We start from the raw sequence: 20,350 nt of genomic DNA, 5'->3' as shown, positions 1-20,350 counted from the left end.
TGGCAAATGGAATTTAACCCTGATAAATGTGAGGTGATTCATTTTGGTAGGACTAATTTAAATGTGGATTACAGGGTCAAAGGTAGGGTTCTGAAGACTGTGGAGGAACAGAGAGATCTTGGGGTTCATATCCACCGATCTCTAAAGGTTGCCACTCAAGTGGATAGAGCTGTGAAGAAGGCCAATAGTGTGTTAGCTTTTATTAACAGGGGGTTGGAGTTTAAGAGCCGTGGGGTTATGCTGCAACTGTACAGGACCTTGGTGAGACCACATTTGGAATATTGTGTGCAGTTCTGGTCACCTCACTATAAGAAGGATGTGGAAGTGCTGGAAAGAGTGCAGAGGAGATTTACCAGGATGCTGCCTGGTTTGGAGTGTAGGTCTTATGCGGAAAGGTTGAGGGAGCTCGGGCTGTTCTCTCTGGAGCGGAGGAGGCTGAGAGGAGACTTAATAGAGGTTTATAAAATGATGAAGGGGATAGATAGAGTGAACGTTCAAAGACTATTTCCTCGGGTGGATGGAGCTATTACAAGGGGGCATAACTATAGTGTTCGTGGTGGGAGATACAGGAAGGATATCAGAGGTTGGTTCTTTATGCCGAGAGTGGTTGGGGTGTGGAATGGACTGCCTGCAGTGATAGTGGAGTCAGACACTTTAGGAACATGTAAGCGGTTATTGGATAGGCACATGGAGCACACCAGGATGATAGGGAGTGGGATAGCTTGATCTTGGTTTCAGATAAAGCTCGGCACAACATCGTGGGCCGAAGGGCCTGTTCTCTGCTGTACTGCTCTATGTTCTATGTTTTGGATATTTTTGGCCACATCTGAAGTGCTGGAGCGCCATTCAGTGGAATCCAGACTAAAAACTTCTACCTTTCTGTGCAAATATTGTGACATGATTTTTTTGGGGATCATTATTAACGCTGAATTATTATTATCGTTCTGTTTTATCCTTTTTTCCATTTGAAACCTTTGCTTATTTGCACACCAACTGCAATCAATTGTTTCAGGTTGCTCGTTTTCAGTGTCATAATACATGTTCATTTTATTCATATTAATAATTCTATCTTTTATAAGGTTGTACTAAAATTAGGTATGAATAGAATCTTGTCGTAACCCTAACCAGCAAAGTCTCAAAACAGCCAAAATGTATAAATGTGTGTGTGTCCGTGCGTGCGTGTGTGGGTGTGGGTGTATTTGTGTGCGTGCTGATTGTCAGCTAAGCATATTACTAAGTCCAGCAGGTTATACAAAGATAGAAATAAAAACCTCCCTCTACAATCTGGTATGACATTATAGGACAGTTTTGGCACAGGTGTTATGTAAAACAAATCTCCCTCTCCATTATCCAGTCACTCATTCCCAGATTCAGTACCGCATGCCTTAGAAAAAAACAATGGCCCTGACCAACGTGAGACCTCCCGAGCTTGGGGAAAGTACATGGAGATGGGGAGTCTTACCGATTGAAGGTGAAAGTGACAGAATGAGGGGGTTGGGCACATAGCTGCATGGGGCGGTGGATATGATGTGTCAAAGAGTATTGTAACTATAAGACCATAAGACCATAAGACATAGGAGCGGAAGTAAGGCCATTCGGCCCATCGAGTCCACTCCACCATTAAGAGCAGTTTTTCTGAACACGCATGCAGGGGTTCATTTTTATCTCTCTGAAGTTGATATGATATGTAACCAACTCAGATCTCGAAGCTGAACTTCAGGACATTACAATCAAAAGATCCCAGCTTCAGAAAATAAAATGTCAGAAAATACAAAGGACCAAACCAGAATCCTCAGGAGATGCTGCTGTTATCAATAGTCTGCGGAAGAACTTAGTGAGTTGGAGGTGGACAGAATGGTCAGGGCGGGAAGATTTGAATTTCACCGGCAGATCACTGGGGTGGTATTCAGTGGCTTCAGGGGGATGGTGTCAGAGTGAATGGAACAGGGAGAGAGGACCCCTGGGGTGATATTCGGCAGTTCAGGGGGATGTTATTAGACGGAATGGAGCCAGGAGAGAGGATCCTTGCGGTGACGTTCAGTGAGTTCAGGGGGATGCAATCAGAGGGAATGGAGCAGGGAGAGGGGATCTCTGGGGTGATGCTCAGTGAGTTCAGGGGGATGGTATCAGGAGGAATGTAGCCGGGAGAGAGGATCCCTGGGGTGAAGATTAGTGAGTTCAGCTGACGGTGTCAGGGGGGATGGAACATGGAGAAAGGGTCACTGGGGTGATGTTCAGTCAGTTCAGCGGGTGGTAATGACGATTATTGGGGATAATGCATAATCGAAAAATTAATAAGAGAGACAGTGGTATTTTTTACATCAAAGGAAATCTTGAAGCAGACATGACTGAATGGGGGAGCAGACTCCTTGGGACGAGTGGTTCCTAATTCTGCTCCTATGTCTTACGGTCTTATGGTCTTATGATCGTCACTGTGTGTTCACCAGAAAATGGAGATGTGAATTTCTAACAGAACATGGGGGCAAAATATATATTTAAGAAAAATTCTGTTTAAGAGAAAATGCTAAGCTGGAGTCTCTGTAGCAGAAGAAGCCGCATTCTCTGGGAACATTTCCAGTAACCTCTGCTCATTTGTTGCTTTCGATTGACCCCAGGATCTGGGAATTTCTACGTTTTTTCCCCCGAGTATATCTCATCGACCCCAAACGCTGGCAATCATTTGGAGGAAATGTGTACTCGATTACATGTTTTTGCAGAAAAGATATCTAGTTCCCTCATGGTTGATACCCCACTGTTCTCTCCGAGTTTTATTATCGAGCTGGTGGCGTCCCTGCCTTGGAACTATTTAATCGGAAGTTAGGGAGAGAGATTAACTCTGACAACCAACGCCGTAGATATCACAGTGTTAGGTGCGACAGTGTCCAGGAAGTTTTCTTCTCCCATATATTGTGCTGTATCGGCCTTTGATGAAGCCGAGGCCTTGCTATTGAAAATTACCTGACATTCGACAGTGACAGACCTGTTTATGCCTGAAATCACAGAGGTTCGCTTCGCTGGTCAACCATTCTGATTCTGGAGTTTATCATCAAGAGGCAGCGGTACAGATTTCTTTACACAGATGATTCACTGGGTGGTGCATTGCCTCTTTCACGGAAGGGACCGTGAGTTCAAACACATCCCAGACAGGACTGGGGAAAAATACCTGCCTGGGAAAACGGGGTAACCGTGTAATCGGGGAAATGGAGCGGTGCCGATGGGTTCCGGAGAAAGTATTTAAGTTTATTTATTTGTGTCACAAACAGACTTACATTAATTTGGCAAAAAAGTTCGTGTGAAAATCCCCTCGTCGCCACACTCCGGCGCCTGTTTGGGTACACTGAGGGAGAATTCAGCATGGCCAATGCATCTCATCAGCACATCTTGCGGTCTGTGGTAGGAAACCAGAGCACCCGGAGGAAACTCACGCAGAAAGGGGGAGAACGTGCAGACTCTGCACAGACAGTGACCCAAGCCGGGAATCGAACCGGGACCCTGGCGCTGTAAAGCAGCAATGTTAACCACTGTGCTCGGTGAGTTTAAAGAAAGGAGTTAAGCAAAGTCAGAATTAGTTATTTATTTCATTCAAGATTTATTTTAAAAATTCAGAGAACGTTTAACATAAAGGTTTGTTTTAAAGTTGACAAAAGTGAACATAACGATTTTATCTTCACATTGAGAATAGAACACGCCTGCTCCGAGCTGTCCAATATATGTACAACGACAACGGCCACAAGAAAGATTAAACAGAAGTTAAACTTATCGGGGAATGAACAATTGAGAAAAAGGAACGAGAAAAATCATTGATTTATTCATGAAATTTAAACTACAGGGAAACTATCAACTACAGTTACATTACAAAACCAAACCTCGGACATTTCATATTGAAATTTGAAATACCGACCACGACTGTCTGAATTTCAGGTGCAGAATGATAAACTGAGAGAATTTTACTCTTAGATTCACCGAGAGCAGATATTTTATGTGTGTCATACATAAATCTTCATAATCAACTGAGGGAAATCTACAGCGTCCATAATTCAACCCATCACTTGATCTGTAAAAAAGAATACAACAATGAAGCAGATGTTAATGATGCGGGGCATTAATGTTAGAGTTTTTAATCAATGAAACATTGAGAGATCTTTCAAATCCCTTCTGCCAGTTTGAAATGTGAGTGGATTGATTCATCTCACCTTCACCAGAGTGACCGCAGTGCTGTAGAAAATGCTCAGGAAGAACAGAACAATGAATGTAGAAGCGGTTGTCCAGATGTTGCTGTTGTCATCCTCATTGCCTTCAATCCAGATGCGGCCTGTGGAATCTATGGGGGTCAGAGCCGAGAAAATATAATTAGATTGCTTTATTTATCCAGCATATCTAAATGTTACTTTGTATATTCTCATTTCTCCTTCCTAAGCTATTAATTCATTCTCTCATTGAATTTTCATATATATCTACTATTGAGTTCGTGACACTCAGTAACCGATCTCTGTAACTATTTTCATACATGTTCTTTCTTACATTCCTCGTACAGACTGTATGGGAAAATATGGCAACTTTTCTTCAGTATCTGCTCATTTTCCAACAATTTCATGCTACCTATTATTGGAGAATATCATGATGTGTTTCGAGGGAGATTTCTGATCTGTTTATTTGTAAACTGTAAATGTTGCTATTGAAGAACTCGAACGTGAGTATCCAACTTGTTTGTTTATCTGTGGGATGGAATCACTTGTCACATTACTAACTTAAATCAGTTTCTCTTTCAGAATATTGGTTGAGTTATTTTATTATTGAAACAATTGTTGGAGAAAATGCCCTTTAAAAAGTAACTTGAATTATACTTCCATCAATAGCCTGACCTTTGTTTTTGAGTTTGTTTATGTGCGCATGCGCATCCCGTGCTTTGCATTATTATTTGTTTGTGTGTTCATGTATGTTTGTGTTAATGTGTGACCCTGTGCCAATGTGTGTTAATTTGTAAATTCATGTGTCTGTATCTGTGTGTACATTATGTTTCTCTGTGAATGTGTATATATGCGTTTATTATTGTGTGTTCAAGTATTTGTTCATTTATTAATGTTTATATTTATGCATGTTTATGCATTCATGCCTGTTAATATATGTGTTAATATGCTTTTGGTCTTCCACCTATCTGTCAATGCATACGTGTTTGTTTTTCTGTGAGTGTGTGTGTGTGTGTGTGTGTGTATGTGTGTGTGTGTGTGTGTGTGTGTGTAAATGTGCATTTATGCTTTGTTAGAACTTTATAAAGATGATTTGACATATGTTTTGTCCTCATTTGTATTGATGTATGTGTTTCTGTTTTCTTGTACATTGGCATATTAATATTTGCGTCTACATGTGTGTCTGAATAATTTGCTGTTGATCTATGTATTTGTGTGTCCATGTGTATCCTGTTAACGTGCGTCTGTGTGTCTACATTTGTGTGTGAGCTTGTGCATTTTTAAATCCATATTCTTTCATTAAGGTTATATTTGCGTTCCATGTCCTTGGGTGATTCTGTTTGTCTGTATTTCATATGTTTGCGTTTGTGTCTACTTGTTTGTGTGAGAGTGCATGCGTGTTTGTGTGCGTTTCAGTGTATGTATTTGTGTAGCCATTGTGTTTGTGTGTGTGTGGGTGTCGTGTACAGTTTTGCGTCAGTATGCACATGTGTGGATTTTATGTGCATTTCTCGAATTCTATGATGAGTGCATGTTTGTATGTATACATGTGCATTTATGTAACTAATGCATGTGTGTGTACTAATGTGCTGATGTCTTTCAGTGTCAGTGTTTGTGTATGTCTGTGTGCATGTGTGCCCTTGTAAGTACCTGCGTATTTGCATGTGTTTTTCGTGTGTGGAGCTGTGTGTTTGCGTGTGTGTGTGTGTCTGTACCTATGTGTGTTTTTCTGTGCATTTCTGCAATTGTCTGCGTGCTTGCATGTGTGTAGGAAAGTATGCATCTTTGTGTAGATGCATCTGTTTGTGTGTTACTGTCTGTCTATATGCTTCTGTGAATGTGTGTGTTTGTGTGTACTAGAGATGGCACTTGTGTGTCTGTGTATTTGCGTATTTACATGGACATATATGAGTTTATTTTTGTATATCTTTGTCTCTGTTTATACACCCGCGTATTCCTTTGTTTCTTAATTTTTGTGCATGCTTATATTTGTGTGTGTACAAATTTGTGCATGTGAGTATGCATGTGCTCGTTTTTGTGTCGGCGTATGTGTGCATTTATGAATGTGTGTGTATTTGTGTTTTTGTATGTGTGTAATCGCGTGTGTGTTTGTCTTTTTCTTTGTGTATATTTAATTTGTGTTTTTGGGTGTGTGAGTATGCATGTGCTCGTTTTTGTGAGGGCGTATGTGTCTATTTGTGAGTGTGTATGTATGTGTGTTTTTGTATGAATTAGTGTGTGTGTTTGTCTTTTCCTTTGTGTATATTTGATTGTATGTGTATTTGTGTATTTGGTTGTGTGTGGTGTGTGTTTCTGTGTGCGTGCATGTGGGTGTCTGTCAACTGTGTGCAGTTTTGTCGGTCGCCTGTATATTTACTATTGTACTAAATCTCACAGCATGGAAATAAGGGAATTTGACCCTGACGGGTGTGAATTATGGAAAATGTTTTCAACAGTCTCTGTAGATGCAAGGCGAAATTAGTTGAATTAATGTCACAATTTATTTAACAACATAAAAATCAGGGCTAGGTGTATGAAAACCCAGGGAGCGGTTTAAATTTGGATTGTGAGAAATCAATGTTCGCAAACGATGGACTGGAACAAGAGTGTTTAAATTTTGAAAATAATGTTCCATAAATATATATTCCGCAACATGATTAGCATATTGGAAGTTTAGAATTTGCAGCCAGAAATGTAGAAACCCAAATGCACTCTTGGTTACTGAGCCCATGCGTAGAAAGCCGATCTCTTCCATATCTTCTGCTCGGAGAGAAGGAGAGTGGTGAGTTCATAGTTTCCCTCGCTCTATGGGCTGAACAATTTCCATTCCTGTTCTCCTTGCGAAGGAGCTGTAGATAGAGTTGGTTCACTACTGTCCCTCCACCTCTCTTTGTTGGTGAAGTGGGGGTACAGTGGATTAACGACATTCCCCTCTCTATCTCTTTAGTGGGGAATTGGGGGCAGAGTACATTAACTAATATCCTTCCCCCTCTTTTTTGGGGAGTGCTAATTCAGTGGATTAACTCCTCCCTATCCTCTTCTCTTTGTTGAGCAAGTGGGGCTACAATGCTTTTCCTAATGCCACTCCCACTCTCTTTGTTTGTGGAGTGGTGGTTCAGTGGATTATCCAATGCCCCTCCCCCTCACTTTTCTGGGACAGTGGGAATCCAGTGTGTTAACAATTTAAGCCCCCGTCCCCCTCCCTCCATTCTACCACCCCCCCCACCCCCCGCCCCACGATGGGGGATTGTTGCTCCATGTCTGTGTGACCCTCACTTCAGTTCGCAGTGTGTGTAGTGCAGCAATTTAAGGCTCATATCAATGTTAATGGGATGGAAGATGAGAGAAGCAGGAACACCAAGATCTAAATATGCTGTATTTGTTTATCTGAAATATGAATTCGTTGGATTTCGCCTCAGCAGCAGGAAGGTTGTTGAAGCTATTTTGCAGAATTCTGTAATGAATGTGCTCTTGTCTGTCTCTAACCCAGGGTGCATGACTCTGATCTGGAAGCACTGGTTCGACAAGATTTAGGTCCGAGACTTGGAAATATGACACCCAAACCATGTAGACTTCATAGAATTAAAACTGGAAAACAATCAATTAAGCGATTGGGTATTTTCATTCATCATTGGAGGAAAGACCTTTTATTATTTTATTGAAGTTCTGAACGTAACTGTTTGATTCTCATTGACATGAATTAACGCTGTCCAACAGTGCAAGAGAAATGTTCACAGAACTGGTTTTACCGCTGGATTTGTCAACCGTTCTGTTGATGATCTTCAAAGGGATGGCTTCATGTCCCACCACACATGAGTAAGAAGCGCCACTGGACCACTCCTCCGCTGCAATGGATAACAGGCTGCACATGAAGAAGGAGCTATTGCCGTTCTCCGCCATCACCTCGGTGTTCTTGTAGTTCCCAGGATTCACCGGCTTGTCATTGATGGGCCACGTGAGGAAGAGCACTCGGAGGGAGAAACCTCTCACTAAGCAGCTGAGGGAGACGAATCTCTGAGCGGAGACTTCTTCTGCCGAGGGCAGGAGGACAGAAACGGAGGGTTCCTGTGGATTTTTGACTGCAGAAAATGTACAACATGCGTCAATTTCGGAGCCAATGCAATTTCTGGAAAGAGGTCATAGAGTCATAGAGTTTTACAGCACAAAAATAGCCCCTTCTGCCCTATAGATGTCTCGTCAATTCCCCGGTATCCTGAGTGTCTGACACTGATTTCCACAGTACACTGCTTTAAATGTTTGTTTTGTGAAATTAAGCGGATTGATTCCACGTGGAGGCTTTGCACTTGCACGCTTCCCGGATGATGGTGACATAGTGGTAAAATCAGTGGAGTCTGAATCCGGAGACCAAGGCTCACATGTCCGGATCCCACTGTAAGGGGAAAATACAAGGAAAGGACACTTTAAAATGGCTGCCTGGCACATAAAGAGTTAACTGGGAAAGGAGCCAAAAAAAGCAGACCCCGGCTCCCACTTATCAGAAATCACTTTAAATCAAAACCTAACAGACAAGCCATTTCTAAATCACAGACAGCGACTCAGAGTAAACAAACACCTCAGGAAGCCAAGCCGAGGGTCAAAACATATTTTAAGACAAGGAAAGCCCGAAACAAAGGGAATAGGTTAACCATAGGAAGAGCGGGAAAATATGAATGCGAGGAAACCAATTAACACCTGAATGAGCCGAAACCAACCATTGATAGATACAGACAGATGGAAATGTACCCATTCGTAAGAACAATACAATGTTAAATGTCTATATCTGTTTGTACCTGCCTAAACGATGTGATAATGTTCAAATCACCGGTCCATCCATTGTGTAAAAGAGTATAAAGATGGACCGCTCCCGACATTTTACCGAGAGAAGGTTTGCTACAGACATTTGCCTTGTCTCCACGGAGCTCCGTTAAATAAATCGTGTTTTCTGAATCACGAATTCTGACTACTAGTGGATTTTTCCCACAACAACATCACAGTCTAGAACTGAAACGGAAGTGAAAGCTAGTCTCAGTAATGAAGCTTTGTTTTCTGATTGTCATGAAAACACATCTGGACTTTTTGCAGAAAGAAATCTGCCACTCTTCCCCTGTTTGGCCTCCATGGGACTCCAGACGCAAAGCAACGTGATTGACTCTTAACTTCCCTCTGAAATGGCCCAGCAAAATACTCAGTTCAAGGGGAAATAGGGATGGCCAGAAATGCTGGCGTTTACAACGAAATACATATTGCATTGGCAGTATTTTATGAAATGATAAATTATCATTTTGTTCCATTTCATGTCAAACTGGGTACCAGATTCTGGAGTCTTAGTATTTAAAACCTCAGCCCTTTACCTGTTTAAACAGGTAAGATTAAGTCAGAGAAAAGTGATCCACTGTGATCCAAAACTAAGAACTGCAGTTGCTGCAAATCCCACCTCAAAACAGAAAATGTTGGAAGCACTCATCAGCTTCAGCAGCTTCCCTGGAGAGGGAAAGAAAGTGAATGATTCAGGTTGCTGACCTTTTACCCAAACTGGAAGAGATGAGGGATGTAATGGTTTATAAACAAGTACAGAGTCAAGGAAAATAGAGAGGGAGAGGAGGAAAGACCAATGTAATAGGGTGGAAGGCTGGAGTAATTGAGTGACAATGGAGATGATTATTGTTCCCACTGACACAATCTCCCAGGTCTGGGTTTAAATCTCGTACTAAATGAGAAAAAAATCTTTCGCTGATTTCAGTGCAAAACTGGAGGCAGTTTTCAGTCACAAACACACAACGATGAGATAAACAAAATAAGATCGCGAAAAAGTGAGTATGAGCGGTGACATTTCTGGAGGGACGGTGAGCTGGAATTCACCCAAAAATGGGGCAAAGTTTAAAGCAACGACGCCCAACGTGGGGCTCAAACCCATGGCCCTGAGATTAAGAGTCTCATGCTCTACCGACTGAGCTAGCCAGGCACGAGAGCTAATGCCTTTTCTATGACCAAAAATGCATGGAGGCAAATATGTGTTTGCCATCTGCTGTCTCAGCTTGTTCTGATTTCAAAGTTTACAATGTATCGATCTACAGAATCCCGAAGGTTACCATGCGTTGCACTCAATCATCAATTTTACATCATTCACATCTTCCACTTCTTAGCCTCACCTCTCCCAAACATTGCAAACTCCTCTTACATATTTATTTTTGTCCAAAGTAATCTCGTTAAAGCTGGGGGGAGCAGCCTGTCAGCACGAACACTGTTAAACTGTTTCCCAGTTTCAGACATTTCAACAAGATCACCTCTGATTATTCTAACTCCAGAGCGAACAGACTCATCCCACTGAATCTCTCCTCCCAGGAGAAACGCAGGAATCAATCCAGTGAAACTTGGTTACACACAGAGAGCGAGAGAATAGAGAGAGCAAAGAGCAAAAGAGGTCAACGTAATAAAAACAGTCAGAGAGACCGAGGGAGATTATATCGAGACAATGAGGCTCAGCAATGTGCATTGCTATAGCAGTTGAACTGGCTGATAAATTGTCCTCTCTTTTCGTACTTTGTGAGAAAATTAAACGCCCTTCAGCATATCAATCATCTTCAAATTAAAGTAAGGTGGCGCCGAGATTAAAACTCAGGTCGCTGGATTTAGAGTCCAGAGCGCTCACCATTACACCACGGAACCCAGCACACAATAGCAGCCTGAAAATGTTCACTCAATACCTGCGCCAATTTGAACAGCAGGGAAAAATATCAGTCCCATGCCACAATCCCGTCAATTACCTACAGCAATTCATATTTAAATTGCCCTTGCTGGTTCCTCATGTAAAAATAAGTAAGCTAGCTTCAAGCGCATTAAATTTCACTGTAGCTCACCATGTTCAAAGGGCAATGCTTGCATCGAACATTTATGAACCCGTTGTGTTAAAAATGCTGAACAACATCAGCTCATCAGAGCTCTGCTTTCGTTACACTGAAAGTCACCGTGAAAATATAAACAATTTCATGAGTTAACAGACAGGAAGGAGTGTGTGAATGTGGATAATTGGCACTGTGCACATTCCTGTAGTAAGGCTTTGGGAGGATCAGGAAAATGAGATCCTGGTGATCCAGTGGTTAGGGTTCAGTACTTTCAGCGTCGCAGACTGGCTTCGATGAATTAAAATTTAAATGTTTTGATAAACAAACCTGTAATCTTTGTACTCGAAAGCAGCTCTGCCAGAATCAGTGGAGTGAGATTTGTAGTTTTGCTTCCGAATTGGAAATGTCACATGGGCAACAGGTCGAGAACAAATACGGATAATGAAAGACAGTGATAGGATGCAAAGCGCTGACGATGTAGACAAGGTACAATCTGAGTGGTAATTGGTCTGATTTAACCGTTTGCATTGACAGAAATATTACTCACTTCTGGATAAAAATATCGTGCTGAATGACAAGAAACGTCTCACTGAATTTAGCAATAAACTATTTGACTTCGACTGATTGCAAGCAGTTTTCATGCAGAAAGCAGTAACTGTGAGACTAACAAAGCTGAAGAGATAAAGTCTCAGTTTGAGCTGAGATACCGCCGGAGGAATGGAGAGCTGGAATTCATCCAGGAAAGCAGTAAAGTTTAAAAACAATGAAAAGCAACCACTGTTGCCCTTGTCCATCATTCCTTGTGTCATTCAATCCAGCCTGTTTTGCTCTCTATCACAGACCTTCCCTTTTAATCTCTTTACTGAGTGATTTCCGTCTTCAATGCCGCAAAAAAATCAACGGCTCAATTAATGTTTCGTGAGAAACGAGAATAATTCTGAAATCTGAATCGTTTTGAAATAAAACCGTTTGGAAACGTTTCTGCCTGGTCTTGAACAGGAGACCTTTTACGTACGAAATGAAGGTGATAACCAGTATAGTACAGAAAGATAGCGACGTGTGTACTTGAAGCAGTTCCGGTTTACTGCTGGAGCAACTAAACTCTTCCGACAAACCCGTCAGTTGCTCGCTTCACATTCTGTCTGCTGGTTCCTCTCAGCAAAATGGAATGGGGGAGAATGTGGGACTTGCTCCCACGGAGAGTGGGGGAAAGTGTGGGACTTGCTCCCACGGGGAGTGGGGGAGAATGTGGGACTCGTTCCTACAGGGGAGTGGGGGGGAGAATGTGGGACTCGCTCCCAAGGGGGAGTCGGGCGAATAGAAACCACATGTTTGACCAAAGGTGTTCATAACGTTTATAGTAATTTAAGTGATCCCCCTCATCCAAAAATTTCGCTATCCTAAATTTAGTGTCTCAGACTTCCCATCAACAACACCAGCAGAACACATTGCTATTAAATCTGGTATTGGCAGTGAAGAGAATCAATGGAGGGGGATTGGGTCGCAGGTCCCATTGAATCTCCTTCGCCAGTTAAAATCAGGGCGGATGCCCAGCTCAACATCCGCCTCATTTCAGGAATCAATTCAATTAATCTTGGTTCCACACAGGCAGGGAGAGAATACAAGGGACAAAAACAAAAGTGGGAAATGAATAGTTAGACTGAGAGGCGGAAGGACTGAGGCAGATCTATCGAGAGCAATAATTATGGAGCCAGAGTGGGTTAGACACTGAATGGAACGGATACACTTCACTGTTCCATTTAATTCAAGAAAAAGAAAGCTTGAAGGTATTGGAAAGAACAAATTCTATGGCCCTGAAAAATATTCCGGCAATGGTGCTGAAGAATTGCGCTTCAGAACTTGCCGCAACCTCAGCTGAGCTGTTCCTCAGCTACAACACTGGTGTCAACCGCCAATGGTACAATTTGCCCAAGATTGCCCGGTTTACAAAAATCAGGTCAAATCCAAAGCCGCTGATTACCATCAGTCGACTCCTGATCGTCCGTAACGTGACGGAAGGGGCAATAAATAACGGTACCAAGAGGCGCTCCAATGCAAACATCGCCCGATCTCCCGATTCGGCACTAACTGCGTTACGATCTTAACATTGAGTTCAACAACTTCAGAACATCTCCTCTGCTCCATCTTCACCCCATTTCTATTTATTTTGTTTTACTTCGTTTTATTATTTTATATCTTCTTTCAGATATATATTTTTTAATTTCCATGTTTTGCATTGTTTATTTAAAATCTCACTTTCCATTTTGTTGCCCCCTCTCCCTCCACCCCACTCGGGCCGTCTCTTACATTTCCTTTTTCCTGCCATTTATACATTCCGTCTCTTAATGGGCAGCCTGAGGCACCCTTCTTCGCCATGATCACGACCATTAAAATTCACTTTTTCCTTATTTACATGTGACACCTTTGTCACCCACCCCACACCCATATCCCTCACCATTACAATATAAAGCTCGTCCAAATTTCTTTGTCTTCAGCTCTGACGAAGGGTCATGGAGACAGTGAACATTAGCTCTATTCTCTCTTCACAGGTGCTTTCAGATCTGTTGAGATTTTCCAGCATTTTCTGTTCTTGTTTCAGATTCCAGCATCCGCAGTAAATTTATTTATACCAAGAGGCACTTGTCAGACAGACTTGTCCCTGGTTTAAAAATAAAAACTACTGAAATAGAAACAATGTGCTAGGTTCGCAAGGATAGGTTAGATTAAAGTTCTTTCAGGTACTTTCCCTGGTGTTCTGGTGGTTATGATTCGGCATTTTCACCACAGTGGTTCAATTCCCAGCCAGGGAATGAAAATGTATGTTTTCTTGCACCACATGATTTAAGTGGAGGTGGAATTATTTCCTGATCGAAAACAGGAGTGATATTTTTGCCAGTTTCAACAGCAAAGAGAAAAATCAGTCCCATTCCATAATCCCGTCAATTACCCACGGCAATTTATATTTGCGTTGCCTCTTTTGGTTCCTACAGTCAAAATGACTGTTCGATTCTATACTGTAAGAAGTTTAACAACACCAGGTTAAAGTCCAACAGGTTTATTTGGTAGCAAAAGCCACACAAGCTTTCGGAGCTCTAAGCCCCTTCTTCAGGTGAGTGGGAATTCTGTTCACAAACAGAGCATATAAAGACACAAACTCAATTTACATGAATAATGGTTGGAATGCGAATACTTACAACTAAGAACATAAGAAATAGGAGCAGGAGTAGGCCATCTAGCCCCTCGAGCCTGCCCCGCCATTCAATAAGATCATGGCTGATCTGACGTGGATCAGTACCACTTACCCGCCTGATCCCCACAACCCTTAATTCCCTTACCGATCAGGAATCCATCCATCCGCGCTTTAAACATATTCAGCGAGGTAGCCTCCACCACCTCAGTGGGCAGAGAATTCCAGAGATTCACCACCCTCTGGGAGAAGAAGTTCCTCCTCAACTCTGTCTTAAACCGACCCCCCTTTATTTTGAGGCTGTGTCCTCTAGTTTTAACTTCCTTACTAAGTGGAAAGAATCTCTCCGCCTCCACCCTATCCAGCCCCCGCATTATCTTATAAGTCTCCATAAGATCCCCCCTCATCCTTCTAAACTCCAACGAGTACAAACCCAATCTCCTCAGCCTCTCCTCATAATCCAAGCCCCTCATCTCCGGTATCAACCTGGTGAACCTTCTCTGCACTCCCTCCAATGCCAATATATCCTTCCTCATATAAGGGGACCAATACTGCACACAGTATTCCAGCTGCGGCCTCACCAATGCCCTGTACAGGTGCATCAAGACATCCCTGCTTTTATATTCTATCCCCCTCGCAATATAGGCCAACATCCCATTTGCCTTCTTGATCACCTGTTGTACCTGCAGACTGGGCTTTTGCGTCTTTTTAAAGAACAATACAGCACAGGAACAGGCCCTTCGGCCCTCCAAGCCCGCGCCGCTCCCCGGTCCAGGATTGAATCCTGAATCCAGGATCCCCGCCCAATTTTCCAGCCTATCTACATACCAATATCCTATCCACCGAGCTGTCCCCCACAGCTACGATGCTTTGTTCATTACAACCTATTAACTCACCCCCACCCCCCCATTCCAGACCATGTGATCTCCAGGGAGAGGCGAAAACCCAGAGTGAAAAACCCCAGGGCCAATATGGGGAAAAAAAAATCTGGGAAATTCCTCTCCGACCCCCTGAGGCGATCGAAACGAGTCCAGGAGATCACAATGGCCCTGATCGGAAAATGCTTCCCAACCCTAGTCATTTCCACTTCCACGAGAAACAAGGAACAATTAGCCCGCGCCGCTCCCTGGTCCAAACTAGACCACTCTTTTGTATCCCTCCATTCCCACTCCGTTCATATAGCTGTCGAGATAAGTCTTAAACGTTCCCAGTGTGTCCGCCTCCACCACCTTGCCCGGCAACACATTCCACGCCCCCACGACCCTCTGTGTGAAATATGTCCTTCTGATATTTGTGTTAAACCTCCCCCCCTTCACCTTGAACCTATGACGCCTCGTGAACGTCACCACCGACCCGGGGAAAAGCTTCCCACCGTTCACCCTATCTATGCCTTTCATAATTTTATACACCTCTGTTAAGTCTCCCCTCATCCTCCGTCTTTCCAAGGAGAACAACCCCAGTTTCCCCAATCTCTCCTCATAACCAAGCCCCTCCATACCAGGCAACATCCTGGTAAACCTCCTCTGTACTCTCTCCAAAGCCTCCACGTCCTTCTGGTAGTGTGGCGACCAGAACTGGACGCAGTATTCCAAATGCGGCCGAACCAACGTTCTATACATCTGCAACATCAGACCCCAACTTTTACACTCTATGCCCCGTCCTATAAAGGCAAGCATGCCATATGCCTTCTTCACCACCTTCTCCACCTGTGACGTCACCTTCAAAGATCTGTGGACTTGCACACCCAGGTCCCTCTGCGTCTCTACACCCTTTATGGTTCTTCCATTTATCTTGTAGCTCCTCCTTACATTATTCTCATGCACAAGGACCCCCAGGTCCCTTTGCACGGTAGCATGTTTTAATTTGTTTCCATTGAGATAGTAATCCCATTTGTTATTATTTCCTCCAAAGTGTATAACCTCGCATTTCTCAACGTTATACTCCATTTGCCATATCCTCGCCCACTCACTCAGCCTGTCCAAATCTCTCTGCAGATCTTCTCCGTCCTCCACACGATTCACTTTTCCACTTATCTTTGTGTCGTCTGCAAACTTCGTTACCCTACACTCCGTCCCCTCCTCCAGATCATCTATATAAATGGTAAACAGTTGCGGCCCAAGTACCGATCCCTGCGGCACGCCACTAGTTACCTTCCTCCAACCGGAAAAACACCCATTTATTCCGACTCTTTGCTTCCTGTCGGATAGCCAGTCCCCAATCCACTTTAACACACTACCCCCAACTCCATGTGCCCTAATCTTCTTCAGCAGCCTTTTATGGGGTACCTTATCAAACGCCTTTTGGAAATCCAAAAACACCGCATCCACCGGTTCTCCTCCATCAACCGCCCTAGTCACATCTTCATAAAAATCCAACATGTTCGTCAAGCACGACTTTCCCCTCATGAATCCATGCTGCGTCTGATTGATCGAACCATTTCTATCCAGATGCCCTGCTATCTCCTCTTTAATAATGGATTCCAGCATTTTCCCTACTACAGACGTTAAGCTGACCGGCCTATAGTTACCTGCCTTTTGTCTCCTTCCTTTTTTAAACAGCGGCGTAACATTAGCCGTTTTCCAATCAACCGGCACTACCCCAGAATGCAACGAGTTTTGATAAATAATCACTAACGCATCCACTATTACCTCTGACATTTCTTTCAATACCCTGGGATGCATTCCATCCGGACCCGGGGACTTGTCCACCTTCAGTCCCATTAGTCTACCCAGCACTGCCTCTCTGGTAACATTAATCGTATTAAGTATTTCTCCTGCTGCCAACCCTCTATCGTTAATATTTGGCAAACTATTTGTGTCCTCCACCGTGAAGACCGACACAAAAAACGTATTTAAAGACTCAGCCATATCCTAATTTCCCACTATTAACTCCCCCCTCTCGTCCTCCAAGGGTCCAACATTCACTCTAGCCACTCTATTCCTTTTTATATATTTATAAAAACTTTTACTATCATTTTTTATATTAATTGCTAGCCTAGCTTCATAGTCTATCCTTCCTTTCTTTATCACTTTCTTAGTCTCTCTTTGTTGTTTCTTAAATTTTTCCCAATCACTTGTTTCTCCACTATTTTTGGCCACTCTGTACGCAGCTGTTTTTATTTTAATACTCTCCTTTATTTCCTTCGTTATCCACGGCTGGTTCTCCCTTTTCTTACAATCCTTGTTTTTTGCTGGAATATATTTTTGCTGAGAACTGAAAAGGATCTCCTTAAAAATCCTCCACTGTTCCTCAGCTATCCTACCTGCCAGCCTGCTCAAGTAATCAAGTCTTTAAGAAACAAAACAATGTGAGTGGAGAGAGGATCAAGACAGGCTAAAAAGATGTGTCGTGTCTCCAGACAAGACAGCCAGTGAAACTCTGCAGGTCTACTGTCATAAACTGTCATAGAATCGAACAGTACAGAAGGAGGCCATTCGGCCCATCGACTCCGCATCCACGCCCTGTTCCCTTAAACCCTACTAATTCCGCTGACATTAGGGTCAATTTAGCATGGTCAATCAACTTAACACGCACATCTTTGGAAAGGAAACAAGAGCCCCCAGAAGAAATCCTCACAGACACGGTGAGAACATGCAAACTCCGTACAGCTAGTGACCCGAAATTTTTAACCTGAGTCCTTGGCGCTGTGAGGTATCAGTGCTAACCACAGTGCCACCGGGCCGCCCTTTCCACTGCATTCAATTTTATTGCAGCTCACTGCATTCAAAGAGTAGTGCTCGTATCAACCTGTGATAAACCATCTTGCAGTAATCCTGCTGAACAACATTAACTTATCACCGTTAATGGACCGTGGGTTCCAGCCCATGTTGGGAGCCATTTAAAAAAAGATTTGGCTGCTTTTCTGGCTGAACTCCAACTCTCCATTCCTCCCGCAGTGTCACCGCTCAAACGGAGTCTTTCTCCATCCAACGCTGTTAATCTCACAGTTACTGTTTTCTGAGTGAAAACTGCCTCCACTTCACTGGAGGTCGGAGAGTTTACTGTTTAATTTAATTAAAGACTTTCTTGTCATTGAGCCGGAGATTTGGAAACAGATCTGCGAGGTATTTGTGCGAATGGAAACAATAAAATCTACCCCATTAACAGCCAGATTTAAACCCGTATCATCATTTCTATCGTCAACGCTTTGCAGCCTCTCTCGATTTTCTTTGTATCCAACATTTCCAATTCAGATGTAATACTGGCTCCAAGGGGAGTACTGCTGACCATGAAGTAACGCAAGGTTGCTGAACAGCAATTAATCTACATTCCCTGACCAGGAATCGAACCCAGGCCGCGGCGGTGAAAGCGACGAATCCGTGACTCTCGACCACCAGGGAAGTTAATGCAAAAGCCTTAGAAAACGAATTTAGCCATGAAACATCTGCCTTCTATTTTTATTTGAAACTATTTATTCACCAAAAACAATTTTCTCCTTTAAATGTTCATGTTTAGATCGAACACAATGGACTGCATCAGCCAATGAAAACAGCGATTCCTATTATCTGGAACATGAAATCGACAGTAGATGAACTAGCTGCTTATGTGGCACTTCCAATTCCTAACACCCACCAAAATCATCACTGTGACTTGTGTGAATCTTACAAGGCAACACAGGGCAGGCATTCATCACGGAGAGCAGCTGACACAAGTAATTTACCAAGCACGATCATGTCGCTTCTCTTCCTGTTTATGTCGCTGCCTCTCATCCAGCTCCCTCTGGCTGTCGATTTCCCAGAGTTAATTAGCTGCTTGATACGGACACAGGCATTTGGTGAACCTGAGTTTTGCCTGGAAAGCAGGGAAAGCGAATGTATGACACACAGCATTGAGAGGATATGGGGTTTCGAGATGACAGTACAAAGAGACACAGATATCTCATCTTTCTGATCCAGTTACTGATTGCAGAAATGTACACAGTTATTCAGGTTTTTGTTGAGACCACACTTGGAATAGTGTGTGCAGTTTGGATCTCCGCATTTTAGACAGAATAAAAGCAAATTCTGAGGATGCTGGAAACGGAATCAAAAACAGAAAATGCTGGAAAATGTCAATAGTTTTAACGAGAAAGAATAGGTCGCATTGAAAAACTGCAGGGATTCTATGATTCTATGAGTTTGATAGGGTGGGTGCTGAGACATTATTGTCCCTGGCCCGGGAATCTAAAACACGGGGCACAATCTCAGGATAAGGCGCTGATGATTTAGCACAGAGATTAGGAGAAATTTCTTCACTCGAAAGGTAGTGAATATTGGGAATTCTCTACGCCAGAGGATTGAAGATGCTCCATCATTGAACACATTTCAGCCTGGGTTAGACAGATTTATGATCTATCCAGTAACGAATGGAAGCAGGGATATGGAATTGGAACAAATGCTCAGCCACAAATTCATGTTTTGATTGCAATTGTTCAGTTAAATGGTGTAATGGCAGCCAATATACAATGTTACATGTAATATGTTTGAAATCAATAGTCATTAAATAATGTTGGTAACACCAGATAACAGTACAGCCGGTAACACTTGAGGGCTATTTTTTATTGACGCTCACGGACCCATTGCCAACCCGCAACTGTTTGTCGATGAATGCTGATGGTGAGAACAAAGCAAAAGCTCGGGCCTGGATGGTCATAGTCATAGAGGTTTACAGCATGGAAACAGGCCATTCAGCCCAACTTGTCCATGCCACCCTTTTTTGTTTAAAACCCCTAAGCTAATCCCAATTGCCCGCATTTCGTCTATATCCCTCTATACCCATCGTACCCATGTAACTATCTAAATGCTTTTTAAAATATAAAATTGTACCCGCCTCTACTACTACCTCTGGCAGCTTGTTCCAGACACTCACCACCCTCTGTGTGAAAAAATTGCCCCTCTGGACACTTTTGTATCTCTCCCCTTAAACCTATGCTCTCTAGTTTTAGACTCCCCTACCTTTGGGAAAAGATATTGACTATCTACCTTGTCTATGCCCCTCATTATTTTATAGACCTCTATAAGGTCACCCCTCAGCCTCCTACGCTCCAGAACCATAGAAAGAACCATAGAAAATAACAGCTCAGAAACAGGCCTTTTGGCCCTTCTTGTCTGTGCCGAACCATTTTATGCCTAGTCCCACTGACCTGCACTTGGACC

The 20,350-nt window shown here is 43.0% G+C and overlaps 1 non-coding gene and 1 gene segment (V, D, J or C); both read right to left on the bottom strand.

The window, feature by feature from the left end:
* Positions 1-4,010: 4,010 nt before the first annotated feature.
* LOC144484824 (Ig heavy chain C region, membrane-bound form-like) overlaps positions 4,011-20,350 on the bottom strand; it is a 46,689-nt gene continuing 30,349 nt past the window's right edge. The window contains 4 exon segments of the C gene segment in view: positions 4,011-4,054; positions 4,194-4,321; positions 7,937-8,266; positions 18,877-19,007. Coding sequence covers positions 4,046-4,054; positions 4,194-4,321; positions 7,937-8,266; positions 18,877-19,007 — 598 coding nt within the window.
* On the bottom strand, positions 10,077-10,149 carry trnak-cuu (transfer RNA lysine (anticodon CUU)). Its single transcript has one exon. It is a non-coding gene; the product is annotated as a tRNA-Lys (tRNA).

Source organism: Mustelus asterias, unplaced genomic scaffold, assembly GCF_964213995.1.
Source record: "Mustelus asterias unplaced genomic scaffold, sMusAst1.hap1.1 HAP1_SCAFFOLD_129, whole genome shotgun sequence".
In the NCBI taxonomy this organism is placed as follows: Eukaryota; Metazoa; Chordata; class Chondrichthyes; order Carcharhiniformes; family Triakidae; genus Mustelus; species Mustelus asterias.
This window is presented reverse-complemented; position numbering and strand designations above follow the sequence as displayed.